This window comes from Apteryx mantelli, chromosome 28 (genome assembly GCF_036417845.1).
Source record: "Apteryx mantelli isolate bAptMan1 chromosome 28, bAptMan1.hap1, whole genome shotgun sequence".
Classification (NCBI taxonomy): domain Eukaryota; kingdom Metazoa; phylum Chordata; class Aves; order Apterygiformes; family Apterygidae; genus Apteryx; species Apteryx mantelli.
In genome coordinates, this window is record NC_090005.1 from 1900584 (window position 1) to 1924883 (window position 24300).

A 24300-nucleotide genomic window follows, 5' to 3' on the forward strand; every position below is an offset into this window, starting at 1 on the left:
ACTTGTGACAGATGAAAGGATCTCAAAGTCTCTACCTGCAGCCTAACCCTGCAGCCTCAGCTGAGAGCAGAGGTATCACTCCGAACATCTGGCCCCAAATTTCTTTTTAAATTGAAGTATGTGAAGGCCTCAGGCTTTCTCGATGAAGGAGACTCAAAAGAGGAGCCAGCAGATACCACCAAACACACCAGTTGCATCTGACTAGTCAGAACCTTTCCCCCACAGCCAGCACAGCAGCAGGCAGGAGGGAAGGGTTAACCCAGCTGCCCGGGCATAGGTGTAAAAATTAATAGCCACTTGTGTTAATGAATACACTGCTATTGGAAAACACCTGGAGCCCATTTGTCTGCTGGTTAAACAGTTATTTACTGTAGGGCGCTACACCCCAGCTCCCTGCGCAGGCGGGAGGCAAAGCCTGGAGCAGAGTCACACTTCTGGGAAGGGGAACGCCCTGAAGGGAGCACGCTGCTCCATGCAGCCCGCTTCTTTATTTGCTCTCGTAGGGAGCCTGCCCAGGGACCGCTTCAGGGCAGCGCTGCCTGGCAGCGGGAGCTTACGCTTCGGTTTTACAAAGCTTTGTTTCCAAGAGGGTTTCCTCCTCGCGTGCGGGACTGGATCAGCACCCTCCGCAGAGGGTGGTTCGGGACACTGTGTGCTGCAGAGCTGCTCAGGCCACAGCAATCGCTGTCCTTCCTGTGAACGGCACAGCAGAACCATGGTGGTGTTGCCAGGGGCAGCCTCCCCCCCGGTTTTGCTCAGCGGCTCCCTTCGTGTCTCACCTCTCTGCTGCGTTATTTAAAACCTGGAACCTTCACAACCAGCCTTTCCAAAAGGAGAGGCGGTTCCCTTAACGCAATGACCACAGCCCCACTCCCTGGAAACGGAAAGGACTGCACCATCCCAGGAAGCTGCGTTCATCTTCAGCTTTTCGGTTGGGTCTGAGCTGGCAGTCCACAGGGAAAACCTTCCAGCCAGGTCCACCTCCCACGTGGACAGGGCTGAGCCTTCGCTGCCCTGAGGTTTGATGTTCAGATAACATCCTGTAGCTCCCCAAGGAGAAACCACTGCTTGCCGGAGTGGAGAACCGCACCAGAAGATCAGACGAAAAGAGAATAAACAACCTCCTCCCACCCTGCTGGGCATTTTCATGTTTGTGTATACATGTTAACTCCCACTGATAGCACAGGCACAATCCTCCCTCTGTACTCCCAGAAGCTCAGATCCACCCCGCCCTGGACACCTTTGGGAAGCAGACAGGGGATCCCAGGGTAGAGGTGCTCCTGTTGAGGATGCAAAAAGCTCCATTTTCTCTCTCAGGACAAGCTTCCAGCCACATCTCGCTTCACCGAGTCTGCAGAGACTCTAGTTCATGCCTCTGCCAGCGCAGCACCTAAGAGAGGGGGCAAAGGGCAACACCGCTTTCCCTGGGGCTGCAGGGAAGGGGCTCAAAGCCTGCCGTATGGGGAGACAGATTAAGATCTGACTTATTTGGCTGCCATCATCACTCAGGGCATTACAGCAGCTGGAAAAGGGTTGAGATAGAGACGCTCAGAGCGCCGGGGTCAAGGTATCGGGCTTTTCTCGCACAGGGCACTGCTCTGGGCACAGTCTGTCCTGGGCTCAGCTACCAAGAGCAGCTCAGGGCACTACAGAGGGACAGTAACTCACAGCAGCCGTTTGACTAGAAGCTTAAGAGATTTCTCTTGCAAAGCTTTGCCTCTGGGGGTGTTTATTGGTCAGTGAGAAACCAGTCTTCTCCGTCCCGTCTTCCGCTAGGCCAGGTTTTGCAACAGCTTCTGAGCGTTAGATAAGGAACATACACATGACTTTCACATGCAGCTAAAGGTTAATTAACCCTCTGTGTTCTGCTGGAGGCAGGTTACTGAAGGCCTCCTGTGCCACAACGCCTGGGAGTCTAGGGCTGGGTTGGGGAAGGGGATTTTACCCCAAGTCCAACACACCCGATGCAGCAGCTATACATGCGAGTGTGCATATCCTCCTCTTTCACCATGGCAACGCACAGACCTCCATGTCTTCGTGCACTGCATCCCTTTAACCAGCATCTGGATATTAATAGAGGCTGCTGGATAAAGCAAACACTGCTAGGCCAGCTGCCACCGAACCTGGACACGGTTTTTATATCATTTTTGGAAAAGGAAGAGTTGGGTCTCTTGCAGGTACAGGACAGTTTCCTTCCAGGAGGTCAAGGGAGGACAAAGATGCTGCTGTGCACGGCCCTTGGGAATCCCTCCACATCAGCACCGCAGCAGGATGTTGACGGGAGGGAAGCTGCGCTCGGAAGAGGGAACTTCAGTAGCTCCCTGCAAGGAGCAGCAAGGGCAGCAGCTACCAAGAGATGAGGGCTCTAGGTAGGGAAGCGGATGACGCTGCCTGTCCTACTCTCAGGGGCTGCTGGCAGCAGGCGGTGGGACTCTGGGGACTGCACAGAGCCCAGGCACAAACTGACAACAGCAGCAGCTGCAGCAAATGCTCTCAGCAGCTGGATGGTTGGAAACTGCTTTGCACAAGTCAGAGGAGAGGTCAAGGCAAGAGGATCCTGGCAGAGGACGGTTGCAGCTGCACAAGGGACAGGAGGAAGAGGTGTGCCTTCTGATGGGTTGCCGCATACAAACACAAGCCAGCGAGAAACAAGGATGGAGTCACTCAGCCCTCACAGGGAGGCAGCACTGGGCCTTCCCCAGAGAGCCCAGAGCCCATGGAGCCACCGTCCTTGTGGGCTACAGTCACAACAGGTGGCAGATGGGACCCTCCCCTCTCCCACAGCCCACATCCGCCTTCTCCACTGAGCGCCATTCCCTGGCGCTCCACTTCCTCTTGTTTATGCTCTTGCTTCTCACAATCAACATTTATTTGAGCACCTAGGAAGAAGTTCAGGGCTCGAGTACCTCTTTGCATCTGGTTGCAGCCTCACACGCTATATTTGTTAGCCTTCACAGTACGAAGGACCCAGGAGACATGCATGATGTCTAGCTGCAGACACAACACCTCTAAAAAGAGGGTCACAAGGTGCCCAGGGAGAACATGTTTGCGAATTACCCTGCCAGGCTTTAAAGGCGAGGCAGCCTTGTTTGTTTGTTAACAGCTATCGGAGCACTGGCCCTTGTTCCTCATTTTGCAGTCAGAGCAGCCCCCAGCCTTCTTCAGCAGCACGGCAGGAGGAAGGTCACAATATCACACACAGAGATTAGAAACTACTCACATTGCTGATCTGATCCTGAGTCTTTTTGATTCTCTGCAGCTCTGGGGTGTCAGCCACCACACTGAAGCCTTTCCCCTTGTTCTTCTCAAACTCCTCCTTGTAGCGAATCTGGATACAAGCGAGAAGATAAAAACAGATTTGAACATGGGAGGAAAACAGCATGCATAGCATCTCTATGTGGCAAGAGAGAACTTCACCCTGTCCCGTGCTCTTCATGACCCCCTAACATATCCAGTAATAGTAACGCGGGGTATTGCTAAGAGCTGAAACACACCAACAACTTCCTATGCATTTGCTGATCTTGTTTCTCTTTCGGTAGGGTGGGGGTAACTCAGTTTTACTTTGAATTTCCTGTGGGCCACCAGTGTGCACACACTGCACATACCATGGATCAGCTGACCTGCAGTAATCTCTGCTTGAGAGCCCCAAGGGTTTTCATGAGCTACACCCATACAAGAGCATTTCTACATCAGGGGACATTCAGCCTCCTCTGGAAAAAGGACCCAGAAAGCACCCAGGAAGGCCATAACCAAGTCAGAGTGTGGGGGAAGAAGGGAGGCAGAACACAGGTATCCTCATTTCTGTTTGCCAGATAGATACCAACATCAGCTTCTCTTCCCATCACACCCAGAAGCAAAAAGTCTTATTTTTCTTTTTAATATCTATATATATATAGCTTTAAATGACAAGGACTTGGGTTTCCACCTCTACTGTGAGTGGGAAGGAAAGCAGCACACAGCTCCTGAACATGCTGAGCTGCCACAACCCAGATTTGCTTCCTGGCCTGGTCTTGGCACAGGGTGCTACTAGGTCTGTGCCTTCAGTCCTACCTCGCCTTGCCTGGGAACACTGCTCCCACCAGAATCACCCGGAAGCAGACAGCCTCTGCAGGGGCTGCAACCCAAATGCTGACTCAATCACTCCAACACGGAAGGAAACACTGAAACCAGCTTTTTGGCCTGCCTTGACAGAGCAGCTCTGCCGACTTTCAGATCTGAGCAGCCAGAAAGATTCCCCGTTTCCACGGGAGGGGAGAGCAGATGCACGTAGCCCACGTGCAGAGCGCTGCGTGACAGAAACGCCGTGGCAAGAGCTCGGGGTCAGAGACACCTGCCCTCCTCGCCCTCTCCGCGAGGATCTGGGCCTGCACCTTTCGGGGCACCCCGGGAACAGTCTGCATGGCTGCTGCAGAGGCACGGCCCGACGTGGACGACCAGCAGCTGGAGTTTCAGAAGTGCCCAAGCAATTTGGGAGCCCACAGCACACAGACTGTCGCAAGAAAACCAGGTCCAAAGCACATTTGCACCTAGATGGAAAATTCATGGTTTCTATATGAGAGACTGGAGACAAACCCCATTGAGCCTAAAGTAAAACAATGAAGAAACACTCGTTTGGGGACAAACGATGACAAGTCCAAATCTCTGATGGCTCTAAGGAGCTGACTGTCCATTGCAGGAGTTATGGCAGCCTGAAAACACGCACGCAAACCTGTCCTTCCCCTTTCCTGGGATTCGTCTCCACTGAGCTGCCTTGTGCACTGCAGACAGTCGCACACCGTCACCGAAATGAAAAGGTCACCGCTGCCTCTCACGCAAATCAAACCTCTGGACACGGACAGAGCAGTGTGCAAGGGCACCACAGCCCTCTGCGCCCATAACGTGGACCCTCTGCTTACCACCTCCTGCCTGCTGGGGGGCTGTGGGCACGGCGGGGGGAGAGCCACGGTCCGGCCACCCCTCGCTGCCCGCTTCCAGCTCCCACTGCCCACTTACAGGCCCCGCCGCTGGCTGCGGCAGTGGGAGAACCGGAGCGGGAGCCTCCCTTTAAGGAGAGGGCCGGGAGCGCAGGAAGAGCAGCAAGGGGAGCGCGGACACGTCACTCCCTCCCGCTCCCCAGGCGGGAGCAGGGAAGTGCTCATCTAAGCAGGGGCCAGACACCAGTATGTCTGGCCAGCAGAGTCAGCTTCCTGTAACCCTTCCCAGCCCGCGGCCGCACGGGAGCCTGCCAGACGTACACGCAGGAAGCCGGGGCTGGTCATGCGAAGGAAGAGTTGGTGCAAGCACGTCGCAGCCCCTGCCCCACCGTGCTGCGCGCTCGCAGCGCTGAGAAACCCTCCTGGAAGGACAGCAGGCTGCCGGGGCGAGCGATCCGAGGGAGGCAAGGCAGGAGCGCGGCAGCCGTTCTGCAACAAAACCACTCTCCCGCGTGCGTGCGAGTGAGCGGCAGCGAAGCAGGATCGCTGCCTTGCTTACAGATCTGCCTTGCGCCCGTGTGCAATGCCAAGATAAAGCTTGGAGGCAGAGAACCAGCAGCACTGCGGGGGAGGAGGGATAGAACTGATTTCTTCCCAACACACTCCTACAGAGACACTCCTTCAAGCCTCACATATTTGTGTCCTATTCAGACGGCACATCCAGCTGGGCCTGGAAACACCTTTCAGGAAAGGCTGCCAAACATTTTCTAATATCTTTTGAAGAAGCCAAGAAGCTACGAGACCCCTCTGCTGCCATCTGGGCTCTTCTGTGGCCCTGTCTAGCTCCAGAGCGTGACGTTAGCTAGCACACGCTGGGAGAGCGGGCAGGACCGTGCGACTCTGATAGGGATGACTCCTGAGGGATAACTGCCCTTCCCACACATTAGGTGGCTCTAAAATGTGGCTGTGGTGGGTCAGGGACCAAATGGAGGCAGAAGCAGGGTAACAGTTCATCGTGTCTTAAAGGTTTCAGTTAACAAGCCTGGTGTAGACAGGGCTTCATCTAATTGCAGTGGTTAGTAGATGTTGCTATACACTCGCCTCCATCAGGGCTAGCAAACACCTCCCAGGAACGAGCTCCGAGACGCAGATGCTTCTTCTGTTTCACTACAGCCTCTGGTCTGCTCCAGAGATCGTATCATGCCAAATGGCCATTTCCAGGTTAATCATTACCCCGAGACTCCGAACCAAGAGCAAACTGGCTGCAGCCCTGCTCCCAGAGACCAAGGTCTCAGTCCACCAGGCCTGGAGGCGAGCGGGAGGGAGCCGCTCACGCTGGCACCAGCAGAGCCGTGGTGCTCCAGCTGGGAGCAGGAGGGGAAGCCGGACACCGGCTCTGCAAAGGGCATCAGGAGGCACCCAGGAGAGCTCGCTGCTGGCTGTGCAGGTTACCGGGGTGCGGATATCACAGAGTTCAGTGCTCTGCTGGCAGACAGAGCTGTGCTTGGCATTTTCTGCCCGGGGGGCCTGTTGCTATCCTGCAAGCCAGGAGAAACGCAAGCTTCAGAAGCACATCAGAGCCCCTAACCTTCTTCTCAGTGATGGCATAGTAGCTGGTATCACAGAAACCTAGTCTTAAGCCCAAGCAATTTATGCTCTGTAAGACATGCTCTATGAGTCACATCAGACTAACTCTAATGTGACATTAGAAAGCTTAATGAACCTCGTTGGGGAGGGGGGCACTCTAGGAGGATGCAACACAACCAACATGCCAAAGCACAGAGAGGATCACAAGCCACCAATTTCAAGGCAGAAGCCACTGACTGTCTGTAGTAGTATGATGGAGAGAAAGGCTTTTGCTGGTTGGGGTAACAAATAGATCTTGAAGAGCATCACTGATTAGGAAGGAGCAGCCCTGAGGCATTAAGCATTAGGCACAAGGAACCCAAAAGTTAACAAAGCTGCAACAAAATCTATGACGCACACTCAGACAGTGGATCAGGAGGGGCTGAGTCAGTCCTGCAAGCCAGTCTGAAAAGCCCCAGCCTTAGCAAGCTCAACTACATCTGCAGCTGGGCCCAGCAGCAGTTATATTTGTCCTTTATCTGCTCTACTTTTAATAAAGGCTTTTTTCCTTTAGATCTCTCCAGCCTGGGCGTGGGATGCTGTCCCTGCCATTGTGCTGGCAACAAGCCGCTCAGAAGAACGGCATTTATCCTGCAGCCCTCTGCTCCGCCAGCCCTGAGGAGGGGTCACCAGGCGCCAACGCCTGCAGTAAACATACAAGAAAGTTGACTAGCCATGAGAAATCCACGGCCAGGGAAAAACAACGGCAACAAAGAATCATCAAGGGAGAAGCTAATTGCAAGGCTAAGTGGTTCCTATAATAAGTTCCATAATATATTTTACCCTTCTAAATCTTGTTTGGAGCCCTATTTGTCTTCCCTGTTTTTTTTTTTCCCCTTCAATATTTGGGATAAAGGAATTTGGCCCTAAAACCACGGAAGATTCACTTGTGTATAGGGATGCCTGGCTGCAAGGTAGGGACCTGACCCGAGTCACAGAGGAGGACCCCGGTACCCGAGGGCAGCTCCGACTGGCACTGCCAGCTAGCTCAGGGTCACACCACACCGTCACAGCAAGGAAACCACAGCACACGTGGCCACAGAAAGCAGAGAACAAGTGTCAGGAGCGATGCTGGGAGGAAGAAGGAAGAATGGCAGGGCAGGATGGCTGGGACAGGCACGCAGCCACCGTCACCCTGTGCTCAGCGTGGCTCAGGCCAGCCAGGGGAGGAGGCCAGAAGCACAATCCAACAGGAACCTCGGCCCTTCCTGGCTTTGGCAAGCCTGGGCTCTGCACAGGAGAGAGGCCGGGTCCTCCGGGGCTGCAGCGATCGCCAGGGTTAAGCGACGATGCCGGAAAGGAGGGAGGAAGCGTTCAGACAAGGCGCCTTTCAGCTTCTCCCTGCCCTTATATGGGCACCAGGCGCAGGCTGGGCTGAGCTGCCTGCACCAGGCCAGGCAGGAGTCAGGCAGCCAGCGCTTTCCCATGCGCTGCTCGGCACCAGGCTATTACGAGCATGAGAGAGGAGGGGGGGGGACAAAGGCAGGCCAAAAACGCGCTGGTGGGAACCAGGGAGGAAGGAGGGGTGGGGAGATGTGACCCGCGACCCCCAGGCAGCCTCGCCACGGGAGGAATCCCATTCATCAGCACCGGCTGCCCGCAGCCTTTAAAGAGACACGAATCCTTCCCTTGCTCCCAGCCCCGGCCGAGCACAGCCACGTTCCTTAGGTCCTGCCTGCTCCTTTGGTGCTCTCAGAAATTTGAGTCCAGGTGAGCTTGGATGGTAAGAAGGGAGATAAATGTGCAATTCAGTAAGTCCCACTGTGCTTCCCCAAGGCTGGAGGGTGCAGCTGGGAACCAGCTCGGTGCCGTGCAAGGGGCTCTGATGAACTGTCACTTCTGCCTGCCCTCCTGCCATACCTGCCCACCCATTTACTTGCTCCTGTCACTCTGGCTCATAGTTGCCTTTCACCTACATGCTGTATCAACGAGCCTTCAGGTCCTGGCACTGTCTGCATCACTCAGCTTTACAGGAGCAGAGAGGCAACGGCCCATCACCAGCTCGCAGAGCAAGCCGTGCACCTATGGGTTCAGACAGCCAGCTAGGCCACGCTTCCAGGAAGCACCGGGTTAGATCTGTTCTCCCGAGAGCTTCCCAAACCTGTATCCACACCTAGTCTGCCAGGGTCCCATCCCATAAGAATAATACAGGATCCAGAATTAATTTCCTCAGAGGAATTGTTTCCTCAGTGCTGGGAATGAGAATGGCAACTCATGCATCCGTGCATTATCTAAAGGGAGCCAGAGAAGAACTGCCCTTTACGCATTACAGCACTTAAACAGGTCTCAGCTCAAGCATATTAAACTAGCGCTTGCATCCACATCTTTGATCTTGCTGACAGCAGCTCCCCAAGGCGACAGATGCATTGCTGCAGAAAGGCAAGGCTCAGGACACAAGACAGTTACCTGTCTCCCATGCCACAGGAGCCTCCACCCTCAGACAGGAAAGGCTATGTCCAAAGATACTATTTTTAAAAGTTCGAAAAAGCAGCCACAGGATAGGAACCCTGCAATTTTGTTGCCACACGTGGGCTGTAAGAGAGGGCTGCAGGCGTAAAAGCTGTCACTTTGGAGACTTATTTAGCTGCACAAGAGATTATTATCCAGCTTCTGTCAGTGACCGGAACAAAAGACGCCTTCTCAGTAAACATAAATAGAGGAGGACATCAAGAGTAGCATGAAACAGCTCCTCCATCATCACCCTCCACCTCCCTGCTCACAGCACAGCCCCAAACAGTGACTCTGGTAAACAAGCGGCTTTTCCAGTCACACCAAGGGGGACAGAGTGTATTTTTGGCAGGAGGGAACATAGGATCAACCTTCTCAGGGTCACAAGTACTGCAGCTCTCCAGGCCTACAAGACTCCTGCTGCAGAGGAAAGGGCCTGGAAAGGGGCAGAGCTGTTGGCTGCTTTTGTCTGGAGCATCACCTCCCGCTATCAGGGAATGACCCTCACCACCAGCTGGAAATTCCTTGCAGCTTTCCTAACCAGAGGAGATGGACTCACCATTTTCCCTTTTCCTAACATGGCTCCCAGCTGTTCCCAGCCACAGCTTCTCCCAGGGGGACGTGCACTCCAGGAAGCTTCACAACAAGGACCAAAGACTGAGCCATGGCCGAGTTTGGCTGGCAAATGCTAGCCTGAAGGTAAGATGTGACTGTTCACACAATCCTGATCTCACTCCACAAGCAATTGTGTGACTAAATCTATGTGCAGAGCTCTGCCTGTCACAGTAGTGTTGGCCAGGATGCACTTTTCAGATAGCATTTGAACTGGCAAACTTTGGTACAAAAGCACTCCTACTAAGCTGTCATCATAGCAAAGCAGAGCCAGCAAGCCCTCTTTGACGAGCTTTCCCATTTCAGCTAGCAGCTCAAGTTTATCCAGTTAATTTGCAAGACTGAATTCTTCTGCCTGCTCTAGGAGGACTGGAAGTGACCTACTCCAGTCCTGAAGGGGTTGCATAGCTCCTGCAATTACTAAGAAGGGATTGTCAATAAAACAGAGCACAGAACAGCTGCATTTTAGCTAAAGTGCTTCAAGAAATATGAATGTTTGGTGGAAAATAGGAGACTCCCTTTGTAGGCAGAACAAAGGCAGAGAGAAATTAAGATCTTATCTAAAGTGTGTTTAGGATCTGTCCTCCCTGGAGGACTATGGGCATTTCAGTCTGGCAGCTTCCGCCCAATTCAGCTCCCTCACCGCTCCCTGCTCCCTCCTCTACACAGGGTCTTTCTGCTTTTTAATGCAGAAGGGGATGCTGCTCCATTAGGAGCTCTTCCCAGAGCTCAGTTGCCTGGGGCACTGTCCCTTTAACCTCTTCTGTTCCTGGGCAGCTGTTCCAGTCGGGCAGATGTCTGGGTCTCAGCAAGACGCTGCGGGGGCGTTCGATTAGGAGGGAAGCGGGATGAATAAAGCCATTGCACCAAACTCCTGGACAGAAGGGAAACAAGTATCCTGGAGCCCAGCCCGGTCAGCATAAACAGGCAGTACACCTGCAAGCTGGCACACAGCAGGGCTCCCGTCATGCCACCCAGCTTCACTGTCAAAGGGGAAGGAAGACGACACCAATTCCGGACTGCAGCTCGTGCCAGCGTTACTCAGTTTTACAGCTCTAGGCAGTGTCACAGAACGCAGCTTCCTCCGGCTGGAGGACAGCAGGCAACAGCACCAGACCACGCAGCAATATGGAAGTTTGGGAAACTCTGAACCTTGGAGAAAGAAGCCTCAGCTGTGGAAACCCCCCCTATCTAAGCCACAGCATTGCTCTTGTGAAGGTCTGAGACTTCACGGAGCTGGGCAGGGCTGCTTCTCTCCAAGGGGCAGAGATTCTGCTAGAATTTGAAGTTTAGTGACAAAATCTAGGACCTGGCTTTTAAACAACTTAAAGCCAAGAGGCACCTTGCATTTGGCACAGTGGCAAGAAGGGCTCTGTCCCCCTTGGTGGCAGGCTGTATCTTGCAGCACCTCACCTAGATGGGTGAAGGGCCAGGTCCTGCAGACTGGGCAGCTCTGTGCAGCGCTAGAGGCCCTGGCAGACCACACAAACGGAGAACACGACGCTATGGGAGGAAGCAGAGACCCCAGCCAGCTTTGGCAGGATGCACTGAGGCAGTGCGGCACAGGCTTGCATGGATGAGGTCTTTGCAGCCCAGAGCGGAGTAGCTGCATTTGCTAGATCAGGCAAGACCAACTTCATGTTTATGGTAGCTGTGTCAGCCCCTCCTCAACCAGGCAAAGGGGATATTTTTAGGAGGCACAGGCCCAAAAAGAATAAAGATGTCACCTCCTGCAAGACAGCTGTCATACAGCATTTGCTCCCAACTGCTTCCTGCACAACACACACCATAAGGAGCTGAGAGAGTCCCAACGAGCTACAGAAAAGCCTGGGCAGCGCAGAGTACAGCCCCAGCACACTCCCTCCCCAGGGTCTCCTCTAATAGGAAAGGACTAATGAAGAGCCTGAATTCATTGTGAACACAGTGCTGGAGACTCCAGAGCACTTGGTGCAGCATTATCTTGATTGTTACCATGGAAAAGCAACTGTGTCCCCTTAACGGCTCTACGAAACACAAAGCAAGCCCCAGGCTGAGCTCTAACTCTGCTCGAGCCAAGCTGCATTTATGCAAGCCAGGGAGCTGTTGGGCAACTTGCTCTGAGGAAGAGACCTTACAAAAGCAGAGGTTTCAAAACTTGATGCTGGCTGTGTGGGCACCCCCAGCTCTATCTTTTAACAGGTGAGTGAGGGTCCTAAGTTTCCCCCTCCTCCTCCAGCAGGAAACATTCCTCAGCAAGCAGCTTTTTAGCTCCTGGCACTTTCAGGCTAACAGGAAGAGAAGAAAGGAAGGTCACTCTATCCTTCATAGCACAGCAGGGAGAGGAATGCACTGATCCCGAAAGATGACTGCTCACCCTGAAAACATCACTAAGGCAAATCCTGTGCTGTGCACCCTCTGCTCAGATCTTCTAAGGACCAACACTGTTACAATGCTGAGCTAAGCCAGCACGCCCTGCTGACAACACTCCAGGCAGTCATTTTGCCCCTTTTCATCAAAGGGAAAAAAAAAAGATTAAATAGATTCCCAGAACAGTTGCCACATCCTGTGTTCTCCTGAGAGACTGTGACTCAAGCCAAAATTGCCCCTGGATGCATTTTCTTCCAGTGCAGAGTATTCTGAGCACACGTCTGCAGTTCTACAACATCAAAGCTTAGGACAGAACAGTTCAGGGCCTTGTCTCAGACGCTCCAACGCAGCCCTAACCTTCGGGCTCGGCCATGCCCAAAGAATGCCAATTCTTGGCAGACTGAAGTCACATGAAGGGTCAGCCACCAAAGCTACCAAACCTTGCCCTTCCAGCTGTTTTTCTGCAAAAAGCATCATTTGCACTTCCCAACTTCTGTAAGTCTTCAGCATCTTGGAGTGAGAGTGGAAGGAAAATGGAGATTGTTCCTTATCCTGCCAAAAAGGGTCGAGTTCCTACTGTATCATCAGAAGTTATCAGTGTGAGAACCCAGCTCAAAGCTGTGCCTCAAAGCTGGGAACTTTTGCTGATCCAGGGACACCTTAAGGGTATAGAATGGGACACATCTGGACAACACCCTTCTCAAACAGGCTCTTCTCTTCCCACTAGAGAAAAAAAGAATTTTTAACTGTGCCAGTTATCCCTCCTATCTGTTTATTTCTGCTTCCCACAGCTTTCAAGCCCTGCAGGATTTGGGTTTACTTGAAATACTTGCCTATGGAGTAACTCCCTGTCCAGATGAGGCAGTTTGTGTTGCTGGATCTCAGCAGGTGAAAGATACACTGTCACAAAACATGCATGACGGGGAAAGGCAGACTGCTTGCTGGACACCTCTTGCTTCCAAGAAGTCATAGCAGCCATGGATGAATGGAACAGCAAGCACAGTTCAGATGCATGAAATCCGAGAAGGATCCACACCCCAAACCTGCCTCTCCCTCTTCAGAACAAGGGCCTTAAGAAAGCATCAGAGCACAGAAGAACGCAGTGCAATGGGGCAAAGTACAGTGACCTAGGGCAAAGAGCGATCTACATGCTTACCTGGCTCTGAAGCTCACTCTGCTGCTTTAGACGCAGGTTCTCGGGAGTATCTGCCACCATGGTGAAGGACTGCTTCGGGTAGTGTCTGCAAGGAGAAGACAGACCATCGGTTATGGGCATTCCTAGGGGAAACAGCTACATTCACTGCCCTCTCCCATTCACACTGCGGTCAACTACAACCAGAGAAGTCCCGGGAGAGCCAAGTGCTTTGGCCCCAGTTCGGAGCAGAGCCACATCAACTTCAGCAGCGGTAACAGAACCGGAGCTACAGAAACTTCAACACTTGCAGATTTAGCAGTAGCCATTTGGGATGACAGTGTGTCTCACTGTGCACTCTCACCTGGAAATTATCACCTTCCAGAGCAGATGCACATTGCTCCCTGGGTTCTACAGTTCACAGTCTCATATATTAACTTAAGCTAAACTTCATTAGCAGTTTTATCAGGGGGAAAAAAAGGGAAAGCAGAGTTTTGCTTTTCCAGAGGACAAGGCCATTTCAGGTTTGTGCCCGACTGATTTCTGGAAAGAGCCCAACACATCTTCAATTCTGGATTAAACAGTCCCCCCCACGGGATAACATTACCCCAAGTAAATGCTACATAGCTCTGGTTTACATTAACTTTGCCTCTGCTTCACTGCTTCAGTTGTGAAGGGTCAGAGGGGAGTGGGGTGATTTTACTTGCTTTTTCTACCAAAGTTACAGCCACACAGTCCTCACGTTATGATTTATTAGTACTGCAGAATCTCATGATCCTGGCATAAGCTGTGTCAGCACACCAGTGCCCATCTTGGGGGCACAGGCTGTACTACTTATCTATACGAGTTCAATACGTGTTTAGCGAATCCTTAGGACATGCCTAAAATGGGAGTGCTACACAAAGCAAGAGAACTCCATTGTGGTCTGGCTGCAAGCCCAGCAGCTATTATTCTGAAGTGCCATGTAGCAGTTTCTGAAAAGTGCATGCAGCCTTTGCTATGGACGACACAAATCAGCAGTCAGAAGAACTCAAGTACTGGCAGAAAGCAAATATCTAATTCTAAAGCCGGAGACAATGGAGGCTACTACAGGCCCCTAAGCAGACAGCCAAGCTTCGCATGGCCCTTCCAGCCTCCAGATGCCCAGAAGAAATGGAGAATAGCAAGCAGCAAATCCCTGCCATGACTCTGGAGGTTCAGCATGCAAACATCTTCAGCTGGGCTTGACCAGACCGTTATGCAGTTCACAACTAGACTCTCTCACGCTGCCAAGCAGCAGCACGGTCAGTCTCAAATGCACAACGCTTCACCGCCACTCAGGTACCTCCGTTGATCCTTCACTCAGGGGTTGGCTACGTCCTGCATTGCTGAGGACACTCTCCCAATGGGCAAATCCGGTCTGGGCACTCACCCTGTCCCTGCATCTGGAGCATTACAAGGGGTGTTGAGGAAATGGTTTAGAAGAGGAATGTTTCCAGACTGCCTCACCACCGACCACGGTAGAGGCAAACTCCTCTGTGCACAAAGCTCCCTGAGAAATGCCTGGAGAAGAAATTTGACACCAAACTGGTGTTAACCATTCTCATGGGATAGCAGAGAAACTGAATACATCCCACTGCGACCTTTAGGGTTTATAACTGAGATGACAGAAAGCAAATGAGCAAGGGGGGGAACTGCCTTCAGAAAGCATCAGAGGTTTCTCATCTGCAAGAATTGAAGCAGGACTCCCAAATTCAGCAGTGGGAATGGACATTGCAGGATTTTAGGAAAGTTACTGTCTAGCATGAGAGTAGGTTGGAGGCACAGACACAGCATCATCCCTGGCTCACATCTTATGCTTTGAATGAAGAGAGCTGCGAGAGCCCAGGAGAAGACCAGCCTGTGAAACAGGCTTTCCAACTCGCAGCACACGATGCACCAAGGCAGCTGCTCCAGGGCACAGCAGCGCAGCGCTTCGTGGTGCAGCCCAGTTTCACTTTCAGGTTGGATAAATTCTCTTGAAAAGCCAGGGCAACCAGACTCTCCTCCCACTGTAACAGCTCTTAAAAAGAGGTCACCAGGTCTAACCAGCGCACTGAAAACAGACCCAGGGAGCAGACTGCAGCTCCTCCCAGAAGAGGAACTGGGAGGTTTAACTTGCTCTTTAGAATCTGAAGGCTTTTCCTCACGATACTGATCCTGGTTTCAGGGAGGTGAAAGGCTCTGTCTAGTCAGGCCTATAACCCAAACTCTGCGGCAGATTCCCATACCTCACTCAATGTAGTCCAACTGGTGGCTGAGCCATGCTCTCGCTTGAGGGCTACATAACAAACTACAGGATAGCTGCAGTTACTGCCCCTTTACAGACCACATAAAATGATTTGTGGGTCTTAGGAAGCCCTCGGGCTGTGCTTTGGGAGCTTGTGTGCTGGAGCACCAGCAATTATCTACTCACAGAATCAGCATTAGCACCTCTGCCCAAGGCTAACCAAAATGTGGTCAAATGATGATAAATTAGCAGAACACCAGCTGCATATGGAGGAGGCTAGCTGAAAGCTGCTGCCTTACAGCAGTGCTGTCAGAGCAGGAAAGCAAAACGTACACGACCCACAGACCTGCAAGAGCAGCACACACCTCAGTAAAGCAGCAATGCAGGAAACTCAAGAATAAAAATAGTCTTCTCAGCATCTCAGAAAAAATAGAGGGAACCCACCCCCCACACATCCCCAAACCAAGCAGTGCAGATGGGGTCTGCAACAAGGGGAAGAGACAAGCAACAGCTTGCCGCCTGCTCCCCACCAGGCCTGCGGTGCGCACCGAGAGGGGAACACCTTCCCTCCGGCCAGCCGCCCAAGAAAGGGCGATGCGCTCCCTGCTCCCACTCTTGGCAGCAGCTGATGTCAAACAGGACCCGTCCTGTCACCACTAACCCAGCTGCCCACTGCTTTAGGGGATACGAGTTAACACCAGGATCCCTGAACCCCAAGGGCTGGGAAATAATCTGCCCACCGCAGCCCCCTGCCAGCACCTGACAGGTACCAGCCATGAGATCCCAGCCGGCCCTCATCCGTCACCAGCGCATGGAGGAGCACAGAGGATGCAGCCGTATCCAGACCCAACAAGCCTGCTCCTGTTTAACCTTCCACAGGCCCCCACAAACGCCCAGCAACAGGGAAGATCGAAAGGGACAAGAACCAGTTTTAGAGCACAACAGATCACCAGTCACTTCAAGGAGATTGTTTAATCTCTGTTTAGATTAACCTGATTAGAGGGGATGTGTACTGCATGTTCAGGCCCCATTCCCCCCGCCAGGAGCTTCTGGGCATCACTACGTAAAGGCTTCACACCAGGTTACATCAAGGCATGTACTTCAAGCTACTGCCAGCCTGTGGCTTGCTGCAGAGCGACTTCTGCATTAAGACTCCTAAAATGATAAACCCAGCTCTCCAAGAGGGCCTTGGGCTCACCAAGAACAGACACCGCAGCGCACTGGGTGTGCTTTTGCCACTTATTGAAGTGCTCACATGGAAACGGAGCTCTCAACATTTTAGCCGTGTTTTCTGCTCTCCCAGTAGCTAATGCGATGGGCGTTATCCAGCCTTGCCCAGAGCAGACCTACCTCTCTGCTGAAAACTTTGGCAAAAGCTCTGCTACTGCCACTGCTGTGAAGCTGCACCAGTGACACTTCAGAAGAAGCAAATCAGCATAAGACACCTTGGGACCAAATCCACACCAGCTGCTGCCTGCTGCTAGCACAGGCATGAACAGCCGGGGAGGTTGAAAAAGGAGGGGGCTCTCTAAGTTACACTGGCTCAGGTCAGCCTTGGGTTAGCACAGATCTCGCACATAAAGGCTGCCACAGCTGCACTAGTCTCTGTACTTAATACACCTAACTGCTTCATACCTTGAAGGGACAGGATCAAGGGAAGCAGACCGTAGACTATGGCACAAAGATGACAGAAATACTCCCTAGTAGCTGATAAGCATCAGTAGTGCCAGTGCAGTATGTATTAAAGGAGGTTACATTTAACAGCTTTTCTGCAGAGAGCCCTTGTTCAGAGCATTGCTGCATCTCGGCAGTTCCCAGGGACGACTCCTTCCCAGTTCCGAAGGGACAGGCCACACTGCTGCAATGGGAACAGCGAAGACTGGTATCGGCTGTGCGGAGTTGGGAGTAAACACAGTGAGTGGTAAGCATGCATTTTTGGCCAAAATAAATTGCTATTAGGCTGCTGCTGAGGGAGTTGGGGCTTAGTTAGCAGTAGTGCTAATCCAGTAAATTCACTACCTCAGCTAACGGGCAGGAGAAGACAGTCAGACTTGGTCTCTCGTTTTACCCATTACCATTCACATGCTAGAGCCCTTTCCCGAGTTTCTTGGAAGTCACTGCCTGACTCATACCAAGGTCAATGAAAACAAAGCCACTTTTTAAGTACAAATGGAGTTAAGAACCCAAACACCCTCCCAGATCGCTAATTCTCCATTTGGAAGATCAGGTCTTGAAAACAAGAAGCTACACAGATCAGTCCCAGGCCTGCATTTAGGCCAGGAAGCACAGCTCTAGACTCTCCTCCCATGTCATCGGGCAGGGACAGCGTCATCAGCATTGCCCTGAGTCTCTGCAACTCCAAAAGGCTTTCCCTGCTACTCAGCAGCAGCTTCTACAGCAAATCCCAATTTTAAAAGCCTCTTCCCTTCAAACGTGAAAGGCCTGTACACAGATTCCAGGCTGGGAAGGAAAGCCACTGCAGCACAGTAAGACATATGGCTCCTGTGAAGCGTAAATGCATTTTTTAAGTTGTGCACACCGGTGAGACACAGAGCTGCATTTACGGTTCAGTCACGGCCCACGAGCTCCGTACTATCCGCTGGTGCTGAAAGCCTCATCATTAGGTTACCATGGCAACCGCATCCAATGCTCTGGGCATGTTAATGCAGGAAAGACGGAGACCCAAGCAGCAGCCTCAGTCGCTGGAAGGGATGAAAACCAAGGTGCAATACAGAGCACAGGGGTGATCCCTCCCCGTGGAGCCGTGTTCCCCCTTAGCCTGCTCCAGACTCATGGAGCCATTCCTCCTCCATGCAGGGGACACGCAAGGGTCCCCCCCAGCCCCGTGGGGGATGAGGATCGCATATTCTCATTACAACTACCCTGCTGCATCCTGGGGGAAGACCAGAAAGCAAGAGAGGCTGTGTTGGGCACCACCTCAGTATCTCCCGTTCCCAGGGCAGGGCTTTCCTTACTTTCTGCAACACTGGACTTACGTGGAACAGAGTGTTGGTTAGAGGCACATCTGAGCCCACACGTGAAACTGAAAAGCCAGTTGTAGGGCACAGATCTTCATACAAAGAAAAACACAAGTTGAACCTTTTACCCTGGGAGTAGATATCACTTTTCTCTGAAGTGAAGCTCATGAGGTTTGCCTGATAAGGAAAAGGCATTTCAGTCCTTTGGGTATTTAAGAGCAGCAGTTCCTGATTTAGGAGTGGTGACAGAGTCCCCTCACTTGCAGAAGTCAGTGCTTCCCACTGCTCAGCCAGTATAAACACAGACACCCATATCCCTGGAACACACTAGAGGGAAAGTCATCTCATATGCATGAGAATCAGCCACAGTAATAGTCAGCAATAAATTAAATCTTAATGAGAAAGCACCGAGTGAATTGCCTTGGGTTCGGTGAGAGCGCACAAGGCAGCATGTGCGTGGGAACGACGCGTCTGCTCTCCCCCTCAGCACCTGTGGGATTTATAGCGAAGACGGATCCTTCCCTCCTTGCATGGGGTGGTCTCATGGTGGAGGAATAAACTCAAAAATTCTCCCTCTTCTTGGAGTTAAAAAACCAAGAGGAGCCGAGAAAGGAACAGAGCTATGGGTCCTTGCTGCCCTCCCCCCAGCTTCACCATAAATAGGCCTTGGCTAGGGAAGCAGAGAAGGGGGAGGGTTTTTCACCCAACCTGCTTCTCTTTCAGAAGCATGAGCAACACATGCCAAATCTAACTGTGCAATTACGGAACAGTCATCTTCACTAACAGGACTGGAGTGGAAGGCACGAGAGGGCTTTCAAAAATAGGAAGCAGCAAGAAGTTTGGTGCCTACCATGCCAGTAATACCCAGCGCAACACTGCAGCTTCCATTAAGCACTGCACTCTCAGCCCAAAGTCCTCGAAGGAAGAGGCATCCTGCCAGCAGCTGCAGGAGAGACCACGCTGCAAGAGTTGATCCAAGCTCCGATTAGGCCACTGTTAGCAGGTCCACTCCCAGCACCACACACACTAGAACGAAAAAAACCCAAAACAAAAAAACACAACGCTCCAGGCTTTAGACCCAAGCAGCTGAGAAGACAAACAGGGGGAAGCCGTTTCAAACAATCATTCTTCTGACAAACTGAAAGGAAATAATTAGTCCCACGCACCCTTAGATGTGACATTTGTGTAAAGTCTGCTGCTAAGTAATAGCTATTCAGACAAAAATATTAACCTTTCGCGAACAAATGGGAGTCGGGCAAAACACCCATTCAAGCTACCTGTGAGGGGGTGCTCCTGGTTGCTACTGCTGACTGATATCACAGCAGCTCAGGATCAAAACACACTGCTTCCATTTGGCAGGAGAAGCACCACGTTTTCCCTGCCCAAGGGTACAGGTACGCTGGAGGGATGAAGCGGGAAAGGAGCCAAGTTTCGGCCACGCGGAGCAGGCCGACATCTTGCAATCTGCCTGGTGCTCCACGGCATTGGCGACACTCTTACAGCAGCTGAGCAGGTAATTACAAGGTTGGGAAGCAGGAGGGATCCAGAGACCAGATACAGCAGCAGGGGTGAGCACACGCTGAGACCTCCCAGCTCGTCACGCCCTCCGTGTCTCCACGGCAGCTTTATCAGCGAGGCAGACGCAGATTATTTTAACAACGCAGAGCTACTGATTGAGAGGAGCCTGCCATGCTGGTCTCCGGGGTGGTGCCGACAGACGGCCAGTGGATTTGCCTCACACTTCAGGTCCCTTATAGCAGTCACCGCTGGCATCCATCCTATGCCTGATTAGAGTTTAACGAATCAGACAAATGGGATATGCCTCCCCCCGCCCAATCCTCCGCCACAGGGGGCTGCCGTCAGATTAAGCAAAATGGCATGCGGGTACGTGGGGCAGGGGGACACGTGACAAAGCAAAGCTGCAACACTCAAGGCAGCGTCTTCTCTCGCCAGTCTTGCATCCTCGCTCAGGAGTAATAGAGAAATAATTTAATCTGCGGCTCCATAGGATCCAGGATGATTACACCCATCAGAAGAGATATTAAGAAAAGCTCGCCTAGCCTTCATACACCACAAAAGTATTCAGATAATCAGCTAAAAAGGACAGGAGCGCAACACTGGCAGAGAGACAACCCCACTTTTCAGAGGGTGCCTGCCTTGCCCCAGGCTCCGGCAGAAGACAGCCTCAGCCTCCGGCAGGACTCCTCTGGCATCTGCCTCACTGGAGACAAGCAGCCCAGAGCACTTTCTCCAACCCCCCTTCCCCTCCCCCTTTTTTTTTTTTTTTTTTTTTTAAGTTATAGCAATGCCTCTAACACAGCAGGTGTCATCTACAGAGAAGGCGGCTGTTCTCCACCTCCAAAAAACCACAAAAACCCTACGTGCACAGCTCCTCCTCAGAAGAAACAAGAGAGAAGCTCTATGGCCCGCAGTGAGATTCTAGGTACAAGCCTTTGGCAATATATTCCAGCGAGTGCTGTGCTGGTTCAGCTACAGCAGCGAGAGACAAGGCATTTTTTGTTATGCTGTTAAATCAGGTCAATCAAGTCTTCTCGGGCCAGATTGATTCTGTCTAGCTCCTGTCTTAGGAGTTATCAGAGTACTTTAACTCCAGGCCACCTGAAATTTAACCCCATTGTTAATAGCAAATCCTACAATTGCCATGGGATAACATTCTGTTTGCTGCGTGCATTCGACAGCCTTTCCCTAGCTAGTTTTACTATTTCCCCTAGTGTCATTATGGAAATCCTCCCACAGCCACTGGAGAAAGAGTTTGCTGAATTTACTTAACAGTCATGAGAAAAAGCAGCAAGATCAAAGGCAAGTCTAAGATACAAAGCTGCTTTTGAACCTGATGTTAGAATCCAAATATAGAATCCCTGCTTCCCCTGCACTGGTCAGAAACAGCCCTTCATCAGCCTCTCAGGCCCGGTTTCCTGGTGACCTGCAAGTCAGAAGACATCCAAGTAGCATTTTCACCTCCCCAGACCCAGGGCAGTAGTGGAGAGGATGCGCCCTGCTGATTTGAACTCTAGACCAACATGGATCTCTTGGAGCACTCACCCCATCACTTCCCAGTCCTGCCCTAAAAGGGACATTTGCTGAGAGCTGCCTCCCCGCAGAGGAAGCGTTACCCTTTTCCCCCCCCGCCAGCCAAGCCAAGTTAAGTGACAGTGCTTGGACCATTCCTGCCCTTGTGGTTTCTCACAAGCTAGGAAGCCATAATTAAACTTCTGCAATAAAGAGCACAGCAAGGTCCATGTGGCTCTCTAAAAAGCTAACTTGAGCAGCAGGTCTGTTAGCCATGGGACCCAGACTCAGTCTCTTCAACATGAGTATCTGTTCCTAGGGAAAGGATTGCGGGTGCTGTAGATCACAGGTGATATGACTGAGTTTTTAGAAGAATCACCTCTAGCTCCATAATGTTTGCATTCATGTAACAGGACACTTTAAGCAAGTACTTCGGCAGACTTCAGCAGTACTATTGATGCAAATATACAGTCCCTTCCCCATCCGGGCCGTATCTTGCACCTCCAGGAGGTGAGTCACCTTTGCACAGCTGTCTCAAGGCTTTGGTAAAAAAGAGTTAAACAAAGGAAGTAATAGACTCTGCTTTGCCAGAAGACTCACAAGTTCATATCCTGCTTTTCAAAGAGTTGCTGATTCTCGGGGACATGTTTTAAAAATAAACTATTCTTGTTTTAATAATAAAAGCAGCACCAGCTTCACTTTGCAAAGGGCCTGCAAACATCTTACTGTAAAAGAGCAGGCTGCAGAGAAAGATTTCAATTCCTCCCAGCATTTTCAGGGAGAGGCTGCCAAGATGGCTGGTCCAGCTCTCCATGTGTGCAGCTGCTGCCTTCTCCAAGCATCTGTTCACAGCCTACTTGCATTGGAATAAAGTAACTCAGAGCACAACTTTGTAGGACATTTTCTCACAAGGACTCCCCTATTGCCCACCCAGCATATTAGTGACAGGCAAACACAGGACTGGAGGAAGCAGGAGTGTTTTGCTACAGAGTTCCCCAAGTGACTTTGGGCAGAAATCCCGCAATGCTTTGGAGGGAAGCAAAACCCCTCAGCAGCTCTAGCATGGTTCTCCTCAGTGTCTTAGCACCTCAGTGTTCAATGTAGGACAGCAACAGGGAGCAGTATTTGATTCAGCCAGCTCCACTCTCACTGAAAACAGGCAGCATGTGGCTCACCCCCTTTCCCAAAGGCTTTGCCAGCAGTTACCAGAGGGTGTTACAGAGCAGTATGTTGCCTAAGTAAAAAGCAGCTTGTTTTCAAAAACCTGCTTTAATCCACAATGGAAGGATTTCAAGTGAACACAGGAGAACAGGGACTGCCAAGCTGTGAAGTCAGAAGTCACTTCTGGAAACAGCTGTTTGTCACGGTTCCCTTTGCTCCCCCCCCACAACTCAACCCCAGTACAGAGCTGGGCCTGTCCAGCCCTCCCTTCACAGGGACATGCCTCAGCTCCAGCCAGGGCCAGGACAAGAGCTAAGATTGATAGCCCCTACCCAGAACCTGAGGTTACTTACAGGAACATGGGCACCGCAATGGAGCTGGGTTTTTCCACAAGTTTTTTTGGCTCCAGGCATGGATAAGCAAGTTTAGGAAAGTCAACATTTATTTATAAGTCTGCCCCCTCAGTGAGGTCAATGCACAGGCTAAGAAAACCTAGCTGCAGAACCAGACCAAGTCCTTGCACCACCTTTCAGGGCAATGACTAGCAACAGCACTGGCAGAAGAGAGCTGAACTATGGTGCATGATAATTAAGGACAACATCTATAGATAGTCTGAGTTATACCAGATTGAGCTACAGAGCTAGCAAAGCAGGAACACACGTTCTCCTAAGTCCAGGAGGGGCTTGGCACAGCCCACATTTGCCAGGTGGGCAGAGGGGTGCAGAATGCCTTGGGCTAATGTGAGGGAGCAGCACGCAAATACAGGGCAAGCTTGGGGAACAGGTAGCAGAGAGAGAGTAACAGTGAGATTTCCCCTCATGCCCCCTAGTTCTGCACAGGCTTTATCTATAAGTGCTTTGCATTGTGTATACGGGGTATAATTGATTTAAACTGCTTGGCAGCAACATGAATCAAGAAAGGACAAGGGCACTGAACACTGATCAGACTAGGCTTGCCTTTGCACTTCATTGCTCCGCAAGCCATCTGGATTGCTTTGATGAGGGGGTAAAGTGGGCAAGGCAGGTTATCTTTGCCCAGTAAATAGTGCTTGTGATGCAAAGTTTCCATTCCAGACACTGGACTTCAATGGTGCCTACTGCTAACAGCAGGCAGAAACCAGTCACACAGAGCAGATAATACCAGAAGATGGGGTGGATGGAGGGTAGCAGAACCCTAGAGAAGGATTCTGGATTTCTATAAGCTGCTTTGAAAGCTTCAAGCAGTCACATGAACTGCATGAGGTCTCTCCATGAAGTCTGGGTGTACAGGCAGCACTTGGAGTAAGTCATTCCCAAACACTTCAGGGAACAGATGCTCCACCCCAAAGAGGCTCTCCCAGCCCTTGCAGCCTTCCAACCATTAAATCACACATTACTCTGGAAAGCTTTTCCACACGTTGCATCTCCTCTCCTCCAGAGAGGAGATCAGGAAACTTTTCCCCAAACATCACCAGAGGTAAAACAGAAGTATCGCGTATTCCCTAGCTCCTCCATCTCTCCTCAAAGCTGTGTGTTGGGGGTCCTCCACCCCACAACAACATATGGGAAGGCCAGCTTTCATTTACACCAAGACAAAGAGCAGTGTCTGTTCAGAGCACCACAGTATGCAAAGCATGTACATGGAGACAGAAAGACAGTTATTCTCATCCAGAAACTCAGCACAAATAAAACATCAGATAAACACCTGGACTCCATCCCAGCAACACAGTTGTTCCTCTTTCCCTTCCTGCCCCCTCACCCCCCCTCCAAAAAAAAAAAAAAAAAAAAGAAACTTGGAAGGATCACTCCATTAATGTAGTAGGCAGCT

General features: G+C 51.5%; 1 protein-coding gene across 1 annotated transcript in view; it reads right to left on the minus strand.

Moving 5' to 3' along the window:
* Nucleotides 1-24300, minus strand: part of LASP1 (LIM and SH3 protein 1) — a 41568-nt gene that overhangs the window by 6444 nt on the left and 10824 nt on the right. The window contains exons 3-4 of the mRNA XM_013957491.2: nt 13102-13186; nt 3221-3328 (exon numbers count right to left, since the gene is read on the minus strand). Coding sequence (XP_013812945.2) covers nt 3221-3328; nt 13102-13186 — 193 coding nt within the window. The remainder of the gene's footprint in view (nt 1-3220; nt 3329-13101; nt 13187-24300) is intronic.